The sequence below is a fragment of the Natrix helvetica genome (genome assembly GCF_964273705.1).
Source record: "Natrix helvetica genome assembly, chromosome: 2".
NCBI classification, from domain to species: Eukaryota; Metazoa; Chordata; class Lepidosauria; order Squamata; family Natricidae; genus Natrix; species Natrix helvetica.
Window position 1 is genome coordinate 20,082,935 of NC_138552.1, and position 15,537 is coordinate 20,098,471.

The 15,537-nt window shown below is 42.2% G+C and overlaps 2 protein-coding genes across 3 annotated transcripts in view; one reads left to right on the top strand and one right to left on the bottom strand.

Annotated features, from left to right (window-relative positions):
• LMBRD2 (LMBR1 domain containing 2) overlaps positions 1-3,832 on the bottom strand; it is a 38,853-nt gene extending 35,021 nt beyond the window's left edge. The window contains exon 1 of the mRNA XM_081943296.1: positions 3,542-3,832. The gene's annotated coding sequence lies outside the window, so the exon portion shown is untranslated. The remainder of the gene's footprint in view (positions 1-3,541) is intronic.
• Positions 3,833-5,208: 1,376 nt separating this feature from the next.
• SKP2 (S-phase kinase associated protein 2) overlaps positions 5,209-15,537 on the top strand; it is a 29,112-nt gene continuing 18,783 nt past the window's right edge. For both annotated transcript variants that reach the window (XM_081944397.1, XM_081944398.1), the window contains exons 1-2: positions 5,209-5,358; positions 8,758-9,002. In XM_081944397.1, coding sequence (XP_081800523.1) covers positions 5,351-5,358; positions 8,758-9,002 — 253 coding nt within the window. In that variant the 5' untranslated portion in view covers positions 5,209-5,350. The remainder of the gene's footprint in view (positions 5,359-8,757; positions 9,003-15,537) is intronic.

The following is a 15,537-nucleotide window of genomic DNA, read 5'->3' on the forward strand; positions in this document are numbered from 1 at the left end:
GGTATTTCGATCCAACCCTTGTCATTGTCTGATCATTTCCTCATCAGGCTTGACTTCCATACTGCTACCCCTCACCGCAGGGAGGCGGAACCGACTAGATGGTTCCGCCCCAGGCGCCTGATGGACCCTGAAAGGTTCCTGATGGAGCTTGGGACTTTTCCTGAATCCCTTGCTCACAACTCGACCGAAGCCTAAGTGGAAGTCTGGGATAGGGCGGCCACTGGGGCCTTGTTGTGCCTTTGCGGCCTCTGACCTGGTGTCGATCCTGGGTAGCTCCCTGGTTTACCGAGGAGCTCCGGGAGATGAAACACCGGAAAAGACGCCTAGAGAGAGGTTGGAGGGCCAGCCGATCCAAATCTGATCGAACACTAGTAACAATTCATATTAAATCCTACTTAGTGGCGATAAAAGCGGCAAAACAGCAACATTTTTCCGCTCTTATCGCGTCTGCAGACAACTGCCCAGCTGCCCTGTTTAGGGTGACCCGCTCCTTACTTAACCAAGGAACTGGGGAAGACCCCTTGCAGGGTAGGGCTGAAGAATTTGTTCAGTATCTGCAGGATAAAATCGCTCAGATCCAGACAGGCTTGGACTCTGACTGGGTAGATTCGGGCGAGTCGACGGGGATGAATCTTGTGGAGACAATCTGGGATGAGTTTGACCCTGTGACCTCCGAGGGCATGGACAGGATTATGGAGAGACTCAGTGCTGCCACTTGTGTGCTGGACCTGTGTCCCTCTTGGTTAGTTTCAGCTTCCCGGGAGGTGACACGAGGCTGGCTTCAGGCGATTACCAACGCTTCATTGAGAGAGGGGTTCTTTCCCACCACCTTGAAGGAGGCGGTGGTGAGGCCCCTCCTTAAGAAGCCTTCCCTGGACCCAGCTTCTTTAGCCAACTATCGTCCGGTCTCCAACCTTCGCTTTGTAGCAAAGGTTGTCGAGAGTGTGGTAGCATGTCAGCTTCCCCAGTACCTGGATGAAGCTGTCTACCTGGATCCGTTTCAGTCGGGTTTCAGGCCTGGGTACAGCACGGAGACGGCATTGGTCACATTGGTTGATGATCTCTGGCAGGCCCGGAACAGGGGCTGCTCCTCTGTCCTGGTCCTATTAGACCTCTCGGCGGCTTTTGATACCATCAACCATGGTATCCTATTGCGACGACTTGGGGGGTTGGGAGTGGGGGGCACCGTTTTACGGTGGCTCTCCTCCTACTTGTTGGATCGGTCGCAGTTCGTGTTGACTGGAGGGCAGGGATCGACCCCGAGGCGCATCACTTGTGGGGTGCCCAAAGGGTCGGTTCTCTCACCCCTCCTGTTCAACATATATATGAAACCGCTGGGCAAGATCATCTGTGATTTTGGGGTAGAGTATCATCAATATGCTGATGATACCCAACTTTTCATCTCTACCCCTAACCACCCAAACGATGCCCGCGTCGTGATGTCCCGATGCCTGGAGGCTGTGCGGATCTGGATGGGGAGGAACAGGCTCAAGCTCAATCCCTCCAAGACCGAGTGGCTGTGGTTTCCATCATCCCGATTTGTGCATCTTGTTCCATCTTTGATGATAGGGGGAGAAATTTTAGCCCCCTCAGAGAAGGCTCGCAATCTGGGAGTCCTCCTGGATACGCGGCTTAGTTTAGAAGAACACCTGACGGCCGTGACCAGGGGGGCCTTTTACCAGGTTTGCCTGGTACGTCAGTTGCTCCCCTTCCTGGATCGGGATGCTCTGTGCACAGTCACTCATGCCCTCGTCCTTTCTTGCCTGGACTACTGCAACGCTCTCTAAATGGGGCTGCCCTTGAAGAGCACCCGGAGGTTTCAGCTGGTCCAGAATGCGGCCGCGCGGGTTATCATGGGGATACCTAGGTGCTCCCATGTTACACCCCTTTTAGGCGGCCTGCACTGCTTGCCGGTTGTTTTCTGGGTGTGATTCAAGGTACTAATTATGACCTTTAAACTGCTCCTTGGCCCAGGGTACCTGCGAGACCCACCGTCCAGTGCGATCCCACAGAGTTGGCCTCCTCAGGGTGCCATTGGCCAGACAGTGTCAGCTAGTGACCCCCAGGGGTAGAGCCTTCTCTGTGGGAGCGCCTTCCCTCTGGAATGAGCTGCCCTCGGAACTTCGCATAATCCCCGACCTCTGGTCCTTCCAAAACGCCCTAAAAAGTTGGCTTTTCCAGCAAGCCAGCCTGGTCTGAACAAAATAAAATAAATGATGGATTTAATTGTTAATTTTAATCTAATTTTTAAAATGTTATTGTTAATATTAATTGGGTTTGTTTTTGGATACTCTATCAAATTTCCTTTTTAACTTTTGTAATATGTGGTTTTTTAAAAATGTTGTATGCCGCCCTGAGTCCTTTGGGAGAAGGGTGGCATATAAATCCAATAAACAAACAAACAAACAAACTTGGTATATTCAACTGCTTGGAAATCATTGGATTTGGTACTCAACACATTTTGATGTGAAAATTTTGTCCCAGTACTCGTCTGTTCGTTACTCAACACACAAGTTAAAATTTGTCAGTGTCGGCTGCCTTGTGACTCACTATATTATTCCTTGTGGGAAAAAAATTGTTTGGTACTCATCACTCCTGGAACCAATTAATAATGTGTATTAAGGTACCACTATATTTTGTCCTTTATTCGATATATTCTTCATGTATGAATACATATACATACACATACATACATACATGATTCTCACCACCTCACCTAAAATACAAAGTGCTGCAGTAATGAAGTCTAGCACTTCTATTCATCTAACACTTAAGGGCAGAAGTAAAAGTTTCTATCAACATGCGTGGGTAGCGCTCGCAACAGGTAATACCAGAATATATACATATCCAATGATAATTATTCACATTCATGTCCTACTTTTATTTAGCACACTTCTATATCAGTGTAAGCAAGCAAAAATAAATAAATAAATTGGAGCAGAAAATCCCACAGACCCAGAGCTGGCTGTCTGGTTTTAAAGACTTTAAAGCATTTTTTTTTAAAAAAAATCCCTTAGAATTGGGAAGTTTTCACTCCAATTCTACCATAGTCGCCTCCTGGATATGCTGGTTAATCTACTTACTTTAAAGAAAATGTCCTTCCCCCACTTGGTGCCTCCCTCTGGTTCTTCCCAAATCTCCCGCATTGAGGAGTGATGGGAACTGCACTTCCAATACACCATAAGGGGCAGAGTCAGGAAAGGCCAGCCTGAGAGGGCGAAAGGGAAGAAAGCTAACAGGGCAGGAGGATAAGAATGATGGGAACTGTAGTCCAATGGGGGCTGCGGATGATGGGAACTGTAGTCCAATACACAATAGGGGGCCGAGTCGGGAAAGGCCAGTCTGAGAGGGCCGAAGGGAAGAAAGCTAAGAGGGCAGGAGGATAAGAATGATGGGAACTGTAGTCCAACGTGGGCTGCGGGTGATGGGAACTGTAGTTCAATACACAATAGGGGGCCGAGTCGGGAAAGGCCAGCCTGAGAGGGCCAAAATGGAAGAAAGCTAACCCATGACAGGAGGACGGGGCTCCCTGTGGACTTACCCGGCAGCGACGGGGCTGGCCACTCCCTGGTCGCATCCTCTGGCGGTCCCCGCTCCTCTCCGGTCACTGCTGGGCGCCGAGCCAAGGACTTCGGGCCTCCCGTTCAGAGAGACTCCTTCCCGAGGCTGCTCCCGGGGACTCCTGGCTGCCTACTCCTCAGGCGGAGGAAGTCCGGCTCTCCGCAGGAAGGAACCGAGCCGGCCACCAGCTGAACCGCAGACGCCTCTGACATTTCCGGCTCCATTCTCTCTCCTCAGGCGCGCGAGGAAGCCTGGGAAAACATCCACGTTGCCGAAACCTACCACAACTCCTGACGTCGCTTCCTTCGCAGAGGGGTTGTGATGAACTACAATACCCAGGAGACATCGCGTTCTGCCACGCCACGCGCTTGCGCAGGAGCAGGGTTTGTCGCTCCCTCCCACCCGTCACTTTACGGGTGGACTACACTACCCAAGAGGCATTGCGAAAGCCAAGCTGCCTTTGTTTACCTAGCCCAGGGTTCTCCAAAGTTGGCCACGTGTGAACTTCAACTCCCAGAATTCCCCAGCCAGCATAGCCACAAGTTTTAAAGTGGCCAACTTTGGAGAACCCTGGGCTAGCCTATGGAAGATAGTTAAATAAGTTAGGGACGGGTTGCAGTGGGAGACAATGGGGTGGCTAAGGGTCTCAACACTGATTAACCCATCAGAGAACGTTCATTGTGATTCCATCACTGATCAACTCTTTTTGAAATTACTAATCTCAGATCTATGCACTGTAAAGCGGTATATAAGTCTAACTGCTATTGCTATGAAGGTTGCAATCCTAGACCCACGTGGGATTGGCCTGGTTTATTACAGATTAACAGAGTTGGAAGGGACCTTGTAGGTTATCTAGTCCAAACCCGCCCCTCCACAAACAGGAGACCCTACCCCATTTTTGACAGATGGCAGTCCAGTCTCTTCTTGAAAGTCTCAAGTGATGAAGCCCCCACAACTTCCGAAGGGAACTCCTGTTCCATTGGTCGAGTGTTCTCACTGTCAGAAAGTTCCTCCTCATTTCTAGGTTGAATCTCTCCTTAGTCAGTTTCCATCCATTATTCCTTGTCTGGCCTTCAGGTGCCTTGGAAAATAAGATTATAAATAAAATAATAATAAAACAATAATAAAATAAAACAAAACAATAATAAAATAAAATAATAAAATAATAATAAAATAAAATTATAATATGAAATTAATATAAAATGAATGTATGATTCAATTGACAAGTGTAACATTGCACTGTTGAGGTTTCATTGAAACAGTTATTTTTCAACTTTGGCAACATCTTACAAGTTTAAATTGGCCTTAAGTGCTTTACATAAAACGCAGGACTAATTGTTGACTTTTATTTGCAATTCATAGATGTTTTATAGACGCTGTATTTTATGGAAGTTACGCATTTATTACAAATACATTTCTCCCAAATCGCACTTTCCTGGAACTGGAAACGAACAGAAGGAAACAATTGCTCTTAATAATATTTCATTATGAATAATATAATCGACATGTCTTCCAATAATCTAAAGGAAGTGTCGCCCTAGTACTGGACTGTAGATGAGAACGGTTTCCACTACAAAGAACTACAACTCCCGAGAACCACCGCGAGGTCTAGGAGAACGTTAGCCCGGGCGGATCGAGCGCGCGAGGTTCTTTTTTTTTTTTTTGCTGGGTTTCCGGAGCTGCGGGAAATTTGACTAGATCAACAAAGCTGAGCGAGGCTAGGCGCGGGAAAGCAAAAGCCCGAAGGATCGGAGATCCCCGTTCTTCATGCATCACCCTTTTGAGCATCATGCACAGGTAAAAGATAAATGGATGCAACTGGGAAGGCAGAAGGGAAGTCAAAATTAGGAGCGGCGGGATGATTGGCTTGCGCGCCTTGTTGCGGGTCGTTTGGTGTTTCAGCTAAAAATGCTGCAATTCACAAATCGGACATGCATTTTTTTTCAGATTATAACTGCACGTCTAATTACTGCTTAGGAAGCCCCAAGGAATAGGCGTAATAAATATTTGCATCATAAGTGCAAAGAAGTTAGGAAAGTTAGGATACTGGTACTGTCGCATTCTCCATATGCAAAGTTGGCACAGGTGGATAGGTGCGCTAGCATATGGAATTAAACAATGCCAGAACAAACCTGTGCAGGTGTGCAAATGGACTGAATGTGGGTCTCTTGTTTGTCTTTGAATTCAGTAGAAAATATACATCCTGATGGGAAATCGTCTCCTAGTTTTGCAACGGTGTTGCTAAATTGTATTTGGGAATGCTGTATTTGTATGCAAAAGTAGCTTAGTCCAAAGGTTGTTGCGTCTATGTACAATGTACAATGATGCAACAGGTCATTTAGATATTTTCAAGAGTTCCACTGAGTGCAACTACATCAACCTGTCCATTGATTTTCTTGTAAACAGGATAGGAGGATTTGTAGTTGCCATCCTCTGATCTGCCCTCTACGTAGGTAGTCTTGGACTTACAACCATGATTTTCTGTCGCTAAGCAAGACAGTTGTTAAGTGAATTTTGCCCCATTTTGTGACTTTTCCTGCCACTGTTAAGTGAATCACTGCAGTTGTTAAGTTAGTGATATGGTTGTTAAGTGAATCTGGCTTTCCCATTGACTTTGCTTTTGCAGAAGGTTGCAAAAACATGACCTCAGGACACTGCAACTGTCATAAATATGAATAGGTTGCCAAGTGTCTGAAGTTTGGTGACATGACCATGGAGATGTTGAGATGGTTGTGTGTGAAAAACAGTAATAAGTCTTTTTTCTACAAGTGCCCTTGTAGCTTCGAATGATCACTAAATGAATAGATATAAGTCAAAGATGATCTCTAGTCCTCTGTTGAGACAGGGTGTTTTATTCTTCCATGCAGGACTTCATCCATCCAAACAATTTTTGATGATAATTATAGCAAGTTGTCAGACTCACAATCCAGTATATCTTTTATTGTCTGTCTGTCTGTCTGTCTGTCTGTCTGTCTGTCTGTCTATCTATCTATCTATCTATCTATCTATCTATCTATTTTACTCAGTATGTATTTTAATGATATTTTTTTGGTTGCAGGAAATCTCCTTGGCCTAATAGCAGTAGCACTAGCAATAGACTTATATACCGCTTCATAGTGCTTTACAGCCCTCTCTAAGCAGTTTACAGAGTCAGCATATTGCCCCAACAATCTGGGTTCTCATTTTACCCACCTCGGAAGGATGGAAGGCTGAGTCAACCTTGAGCCCGATGTAATTTGAACTGCCAAACTGCTGGCAGCCAGTAGAAGTAGCCTGCAAAACTGCATTCTAACCACTCCGCCACTATGACTCTTTCTTTCATCACACATCAAGCCCCAGTTTATTCAAAAGCCACAATTATTTTGATTTACTCATATTGTTAAATAATACATCTGTTTTATAAGTTACAGTGTTTGGCTCCATACAACATGTTGAGTAAAAAATAAATTTGAAATCACAGCATACGCCAAAAGAGGTACATGTGACCAGATTCAAAGTTCCAACAGCTGCCCCCACCCCGGCCAAGTGATCACATTTTGAGAGCTCAGCAACGTTTGCAACTGTCTACGGTCGTGACTGCAATTTACAGCTTTTTTTTTTGTCCAAAACCGGCATTTACTTTCTCTTTCTGGCAATAATCACCTTTTGCAAACAGTGACTTTACTTGATGACCTCAGTGTTTGCTTAATGATGATGCTGTTTGTGTTAGGACCACGGTGTTTGCTTAATGACAACTACAAAAAAAGGGGCGTGTTCATAAGCTGATCTTAACGACCAGAACAACATTTAACTCTAATTCCAGGTTCAAATACATCAAGAACTAGTAGTAATGTATGTAGTAATTTATGAAGGCATCCCAGTCAAGTAAGGACTAAAATAAACATATCTGGAATTTTTAGCTCTCTTCTAATAATCATAATAATCATAATAATGATTCTGTATAGAATAGAATAGAATAGAATAGAATAGAATAGAATAGAATTCTTTATTGGCCAAGTGCGATTGGCCACACACGGAATTTGTCTTTGGTGCATAAGCTCTCAGTGTACATAACAAGACAAGATACATTCATCAAGAATCATAAGGTACAACATTTAATGATAGTCATAGGGTACAAATAAGCAATCAGGAAACAATATCAATATAAATTGTAAGGATACAAGCAACAAAGTTGCAGTCATGCAGTCATAGGTGGGAGGAGATGGGTGATGGGAGCAAAGAGAAGACTAATAGTAATAGTAATGCAGCCTTAGTGAATAGTTTGACAGTGGTGAGGGAATTATTTGTTTAGCAGTGATGGCGTTCAGAAAAAAAACTGTTCTTGTGCCTAATTGTCTTGGTGTGCAGTGCTCTATAGCGTCGTTTTGAGGGTAGAAGTTGAAACAATTTATGTCCAGATGCAAGAGGTCTGTAGATATTTTCATGGCCCTCTTTTTGACTTGGGCAGTGTACAAGTCCTCAATGGAAGGCAGGTTGGTAGCAATTGTTTTTTCTGCAGTTCTAATTATCCTCCGAAGTCTCTGTCTCTCTTGTTGGGTTGCAGAACCAAACCAGACTGTTATAGAGGTGCAGATGACAGTCTCAATAATTCCTCTGTAGAACTGGACACTAGAACCCAACACTGGAAGTCTTTAAGAAGATGTTGGATAGCCATTTGTCTGAAACGGCATAGGGTTTCCTGCCTGGGCAGGGGGTTGGACTAGAAGACCTCCAAGGTCCCTTCCAACTCTACTATTGTATTACTGTATCAGCAGCTCCTTGGGCAGTTTGAGTTGGCGCAGAAAAAACATTCTTTGTTGTGCTTTTTTGATGACGTTTTTGATGTTAGGTCTCCATTTTAGGTCTTGAGATATGAATTACTTCAATTAAGAGCCACAGTGGCACAGTGGTTAGAGTGCAGTACTGCAGGCTACTTCTGCTGATCACCGGCTGCCAGCGGGTTGGCAGTTCGGGTCTCACCGGCTCACGGAGTTTGATTCTGAGCGGCTCAAGGTTGACTCAGCCTTCCATCCTTGATAAAATAAGAATCCAGATTGTTGAGGGCAATATGCTGACTCTAAACTTCTTAAAGAGAGCAGTAAAGCACTGAAGCAGTACTTAAGTGCTATTGCTATTAAGTCTCTGTTCCTGTGTTGGCTGAAGAGCTATTATGGATTGCATGTAAAATGGTAGCTGTGGGCCTTTGCATCCTTGCAGGAGACATCTTCAGGAAATTCCAGATTTGGAGAGCAACATCACTACAAGTGTCCCATGGAGCTGGCATCCCAACAAGACTTCGGATCTCCTCTCAGGCATGGGAGTGTCTGCTCTTAAACTGGACAGTGAGAACACCCCCCAGGATCTGTTGATGTGTGTGAGTCCACCCACGAAACGGCAGAAAGTGAGGGAAACCAAATTTGTGATTATCCGCCAGCCTAGACTGCTTCAAGAGACAGTTGCAGGTAAGATCTCCCCCCCCCCAAAAAAAAACTACTGTATTTTTCAGAGTATAAGACACACTGGAGTATAAGACGCACCAAGATTTTGGAGAGGCAATTTAAAAAATTTAAAAAAAGGTTTTGCACTCTGCAGATCTCCCCAAAACAGGCCGTTTTTTGTGAAAATGGGCCCTTTTTTGTCAAAATAAAAGGGGCATGCATAGCCTTTTGGAGGCTTATAGAGTGCTCGGGAGAGGGAATGGTCCATTTTCTGCTCATTGTTGCCTTCCTCAGCCCCGAGGAGCACTCTGGAAGCCTCTTAAAGGCTATGCATGATCATTTTTGCAAAGGGAATGAGGTTTCGGGAGGCCAAGAATGCTGTATTCAGTGTATAAGACGCACCCAGATTTTCACCCTCTTTTTTGAGGAAAAAAGGTGCATCTTATTGTAGGTTTCAGAAATCCATCACGCAGTTTGTGTCCAAAATATCTGTCTGCCTTTCGCAGAGTTTATTTGGCTTTTATAAAGTTTTTACAAGCAAAGCACAGAGCAACAACACATTGCTATAACAGGTTCACTCCCCCAAATCTTCCCTAGTGAATCAAGAATACTATTCAGGCCAAGGTTACCTCATGCCTTTGCTCTGGTGAATTAATGAGCTAAAGATAACAGACTATGTGCATCACCTTTCCCTTATTCCAGCATCTGGTTCTGCTAATTATGTGAGCTTGTAGGCTTCCAAGATAACCAGCCACTGAGGTCATGGTAGTTTCTACGCATGCCTGTACGTAAGCCTTACCTCTCATTCCTACATCTCGCTCTTTTTTATTTTGTTTGACAAGACATGGCAAAAAGCTGTACATATGTTTTGCAAAGGGAGGGAAGGCATTGAACAAAACAGCACCCGCCAATTAAAATAGCACAAATGATGACTAAATAACATAGGATATTTCCCAACAGACCTGTGGGTAACCACGCCCAAAAGCTTTCCCACCAAGATCCTAGGGTATCAATTTTCAAATCAGAGGCCAATTTATGTAAAATATCGAGCTGATGCTGAATAATTCTGAATTCATCGGAAAGATTAAAACAACACATCCCATCAAAACTTTCACAACCCATATGCTGGCGAAGAAGCAAATAGTCAATAGCAGCACAATTTTGCAAAATAGCTTTATGCAAAGCTTGTAGCTCATAATTAATTGCTGAAATAGCTAAAAAAATAGCATTAATTATTTTTACCAAATTACATGCAACAGCGTTAATATTAAGATGAGCACGAGCAGCAAGCGCTGGCACACCCACTATAAATATAGCCAATGCTACATATTCTACTTTATTAAGCAAAGCTGTCTCAGAGTCACAAGTGTTTTCTGAAGTTGCTGTTTGGAAAGCAACACAGGAATTAACTAGCTAAAGCAACATTGCGCTTCACTAATATTAGCAGGAATGTAATTAAAAGTTTCGTGATCACATGTAAAAAACCATCCTTGCAGAAGCCAAACATAAGCAAAATGAAAGGAAACTTCCTCAAAAGTTATACAATTTAAAGTAGGTGAACTAATATGAAGACAGTAAAGCTTTTTACTTGAAGATATACAGTTCACTACTTTAGCACATGTTACATTTTCAGGAACTGCTACTATAGAATATACAAAGCAATTGCATCGGGGGCAGTTCATAGGCAATCAATTCCTAACTAGATATAGTCTTATAGTTCAAACCAATGAAGTGTTGAATTACTGCAGACAGGATTCAAACAGGATCCAAGCATGTAGAAAATAAATGTTCCATGTACTACAATTCGGATAAGCAGAAGACATCCATGTGTGTGATGTTAGCTAGCTGCACCCATAGATTTTTACTTCAGTCATTGTTCAAGTGAGTTTTTGGGTGAGATGACAGCAGCTATCGCTAAAGAGAAGCAATGAACAAGTAAACATAAACAAATGATGACTAAGGACTTGGCAAAAATGGCAGCGCATTAGTTCTCGGGGATTTGTTCCACGTGTCATTGTTTCAGCACTGCTTGCGCTTTGGTGATCAAGGTTTTCATATCTCCCCATGTCACTGGACAGCTGTTTTGGCAAGATCGTATTGGCCACTGTGCTGTCTGTAAAGTCACCTTGGTCATCTCTAGAACTGGATTTGAGAACTGGTACCAGCTTAGCTGGACAAACACCACGTGCGGGAATCCACAAAAACCTGTAGAAGCAAGTACAACATATCCTCGTCCCCCTTGCGGGGGAGGCAAACACACTTTTTTAATCTATTATGTTACCTATGCCAAATTAGCCAAATTGGGGTACGCCAAATTGTTAGGTACCCAAGATCCCTCCTTTTTTATTAGTTTGAGAAGACAGTCCTTAAAGGACCAATTAACACATTCCACAATAGCTTGACCTGTGGAATTGTAAAAAAAAAAACATGAATTAGAAAAATGTTTCAATTTGTACAAAATTGCAAAAAGCCAATGAAAAATAGGCCATAATCAGTTTTTTAAGAAAAGGGTTTACCCAAAACAGTAAAGGCTGAAAAAAAAATGAAATATAACATGATTAGTTGTTTCTCCTCATTGAAACGTGGCCAAAAATTAAAATAAATAAATAAATGAATTTACTTCTAGGGAGCCAGAGAGGGAACATAAGTGACATACATTTGCCATAATTTATTAGAGGCTAAACCACGGGGATTAACACCTGTGTCCCCACAGGGGGATGCTGCAGAACACTGGGGGCAAGATGAAACAATCTGCTTGGCCTGGTCAATTGGAATAGGGCAAGATTGTGCCAGCCCTCTGGCATTTTGATGAAAAAAAGTAATCAAAAAAATAAATCTGAAAAAAAACGTAGTTAAAACATGAACAGCTGCATCTGAGTTGCATACCTGTTGCTTTAAGAAAAAGGTCCTAGAAAAAACAAATGACTGCGTATGTGAAAATAGTTGCTGCAAAGTTAAAAACAAAGCCATAAGGTTAGAATCCATCCTGGATATGATGTAAATACCTAGAAAATTCAAAATAAATTGACACACATAATGAAAGTCAGAAATATAGTTAAAAAGCTTGTTGAGAAAAGATGTAAAAAGCAACAAACAATTTTAAGAAAATGTTGCAGGAAAAACTGCATTGCAGGGTAGGAAACTTTCATGAGAGTCCTTATAAGCAATTGCTCCTCTCGTTCACCCTCCACTTGAAAAACAGTGATGCGAAAGCAGAGAAAGAAAGCAATAGATGAGTAAACATGCAAGCCAAAGATCTTTAGGCAAATGATAGACAATACGACCCACATAGTCAGTTAAAGCACACTGAAGAGATAAATTATGCTGAAAATAAAATTGAAAATCAAATTTTGGAATAGGAAAAATAATATTAATTAAGTCAGTTTAATTTCTATGACAAACCCAAGGTTATTAAATCAGCAACGGCCTGGATAAAGGGTAAAACATTTTGAAACGGAATCTTCTGTCTTAAAAAACATCAAAAGAGTTAGCTGACAATTTCTGAGGGATGCTCCACAAATTAAATGCTCAAAAGATCATTAATCTCCTCAACTGCGGCAAATGCAGCTGAGGAAATCATGATAACATCTCCAGGTTGTTTTCCTTTGGTCAGTAATTCAAACAATAAATGTGTCAGCAAAGAAAAATATGACCTTACACAATTAAGAGTACCCAATAACTGTTGTAAATTAACTAGTGACATAACGTTAGGCAATTTCAAACAAGGAAATGCCGGAACAGAATAGGAATGCAACATCTTATGACCCAAATACAGATAAGGAGCATATCGTTGTACTTTTGTCTGGGGAAATTTGCAACCCATAAACAGTCAAATCATTTTGTATTTCTGAAAGCCAATTAGGTGGTATCTTTGGGGCTCCAATTAAAATATCATCCATATAGTGATTTACCAAAGTCAATGAATAAATTTGAAGCAAAAAGAACTAAGTAAATGTATAAATCAACCAACGAAATAATTTTGGACATTTTGCTTTTAGCTTCAGCCCTTGGTGGAAAGGGCTGGGGGAAGTTATTATTATTATTATTATTATTTCTTAGATTTTTAGACCGCCCCTCTCCCAAAAAGGGACTCGTTGCAGGCATTCCCCCCCTTAACTTTCGACAATCCCTTTTATAACATTTTCCTTGAGGTTTGCTGCCTTGCGAGAAAGCGGCTGCCAATAAATTAGCCTGATGAGAGGCTGTTCCTATATCTTGACATGCTTTAATCATTTCTGCCAACTCAGGATCATTCCCAAAGCCAATGATTGCCCTCCGGCATTCAAAAGTGGCGTTTTCCTTTGCTAATTTCACCAAAAACTTCATCTGAGCCTCAGAATTATCTATTTGTTGTTTTAAACCATCCTGCAATCCATTCACAGATTCTTCTTGAAGAAGGGGAGGTGTGGGGAGGGAAGCAGACACACAGAAAATGGACTTTTCCTGACCGGCAGTAAAGTCAAACTTTTCTTGCAAAGCAGGGCAAAGAATAGAAGAAAAACAATCCTTTAAACCAATTACTTCATGATCTTGTGGAATCAATTTAGGCGGACAGACAGAAAACATATCTTCTTTCTTCCCCTCCTCTTTTTCTAATTGTTCCTCTGACTGTGGAGAAGCAGATGAATTAGCCTCTCTGTGAGGAGCTGGAAGTCCAATTGAAGATGATTTTAGGGGAATAATTTTTACTTGATCATAATCAGGTGAAGGCTCGGTGGTCAATTGATGTCCTGCCAAAACTTTAGAGCCAAATTTTTCTACTACTTGACGGCACTGAGACCATGGATGTCCTATCTTCCAAGGACATTGTTTCCCTATCCCTCCAGCCAGCTTCCTTATGAATGCCTCAGGTGTTGTAACACCTGACTCCTGTATCAAGAATCTAAATTCTTGTACAATTTGCTGCTGGTGAGACAGATTGCAACCCATACTTACCTCTGAGGGGTCCCGTAGGACGATTGGCATGCCGTGGGGTCTGTTCCAGACGGGAGGTAAGTATGTTGGCTGTTGCTCCCCCGAAGGGTGTTCCCGGGTTTCGGCACCAGATGTAGGTTTCAGAAATCCATCACGCAGTTTGTGTCCAAAATATCTGTCTGCCTTTCGCAGAGTTTATTTGGCTTTTATAAAGTTTTTACAAGCAAAGCACAGAGCAACAACACATTGCTATAACAGGTTCACTCCCCCAAATCTTCCCTAGTGAATCAAGAATACTATTCAGGCCAAGGTTACCTCATGCCTTTGCTCTGGTGAATTAATGAGCTAAAGATAACAGACTATGTGCATCACCTTTCCCTTATTCCAGCATCTGGTTCTGCTAATTATGTGAGCTTGTAGGCTTCCAAGATAACCAGCCACTGAGGTCATGGTAGTTTCTACGCATGCCTGTACGTAAGCCTTACCTCTCATTCCTACATCTTATACTCTGAAAAATATGGTATTTAAAATTCTACGTTAGGGTGATGATAAAGTTTAAATTGATAGCAGTTTTTTTAATTATAAAAGCAGGCTGATTTGTTGGATTCAGCTATTATAATTAGTTTTCCTTAATCTTGCTTTGTTGTCAAGAAACAGTTGCCTAAAGTAACACAACAGACTTGCTATAAACCATAATTTGCAAATCAGAGTGGCTGAATTCATTCAGCACACTAACTGAGTGCAGGGTACGAGGAGTGTATTTCTTAAACTGGCTGACTACACTTCTTCAAAATTAGATTTATATTAGTTACCATTTGCATACAAATACATTTTTAAGTTGGGAATATTTAAAAAGGCAAGTTAATTTAGTAGTTTAATACCCTGGCTAACATTCAACTGTCCCATTTTCTGAAGGGAAGATTGCAGTCCCACTGTATTTACCTTGAAGTGAGTTACATGGAACTTTTTTTAAAAATATTTTTGATTCTGTTGTGTGTGTGTTATCTTGGATTTTTGTTGTTGATATAAGATCCAGAATTAATGACTTGAGGTCAGTGCTTCAATTTGTTTTATGAACAATGTTTATAGACACTCTAAAATAGATTTTAGAAAACCTGACCATTAAGTGAACAACATTCATAAAATGTTAAAACATATGCCACTTAAGGATAAATTACTGCAGTATCACAAGATGCAAAATAAGAGCAAACAAGATTAAGCAGCCCAAGAAAATTGAAACGGGTTTTCCCAGTGTAAAATAAAACATGTTAGGCACAAGACATTTATCCCGCCTGTAGTTTATTTATTTACCAGATTTATATTGCCTCCTATTCACACATGGCGACTCAAGGTGGCTTACAAGAATATAAAAACATCATATAAAAACAGTAAAACTAATAAAAGAGAAAATCATATATAATAAAATAAAATAGCCCCCCCGCCCCGGTGACAACACATTATATGAGCCATTTAATGGGCTCCATCCCGCTCTGGGATCCTCAGGCCCACTGGCAGAACCAGGTCTTCAGCGCCTTCCGGAAGAGTGTTAAGAGTGGGGGCCATTCTAATCTCTGCGGGAATGATGTTCCAGAGAGAGGGAGCCACCACGGAGAAGACCCTTTCTTCTGTGTCCCACCAGGTGTAT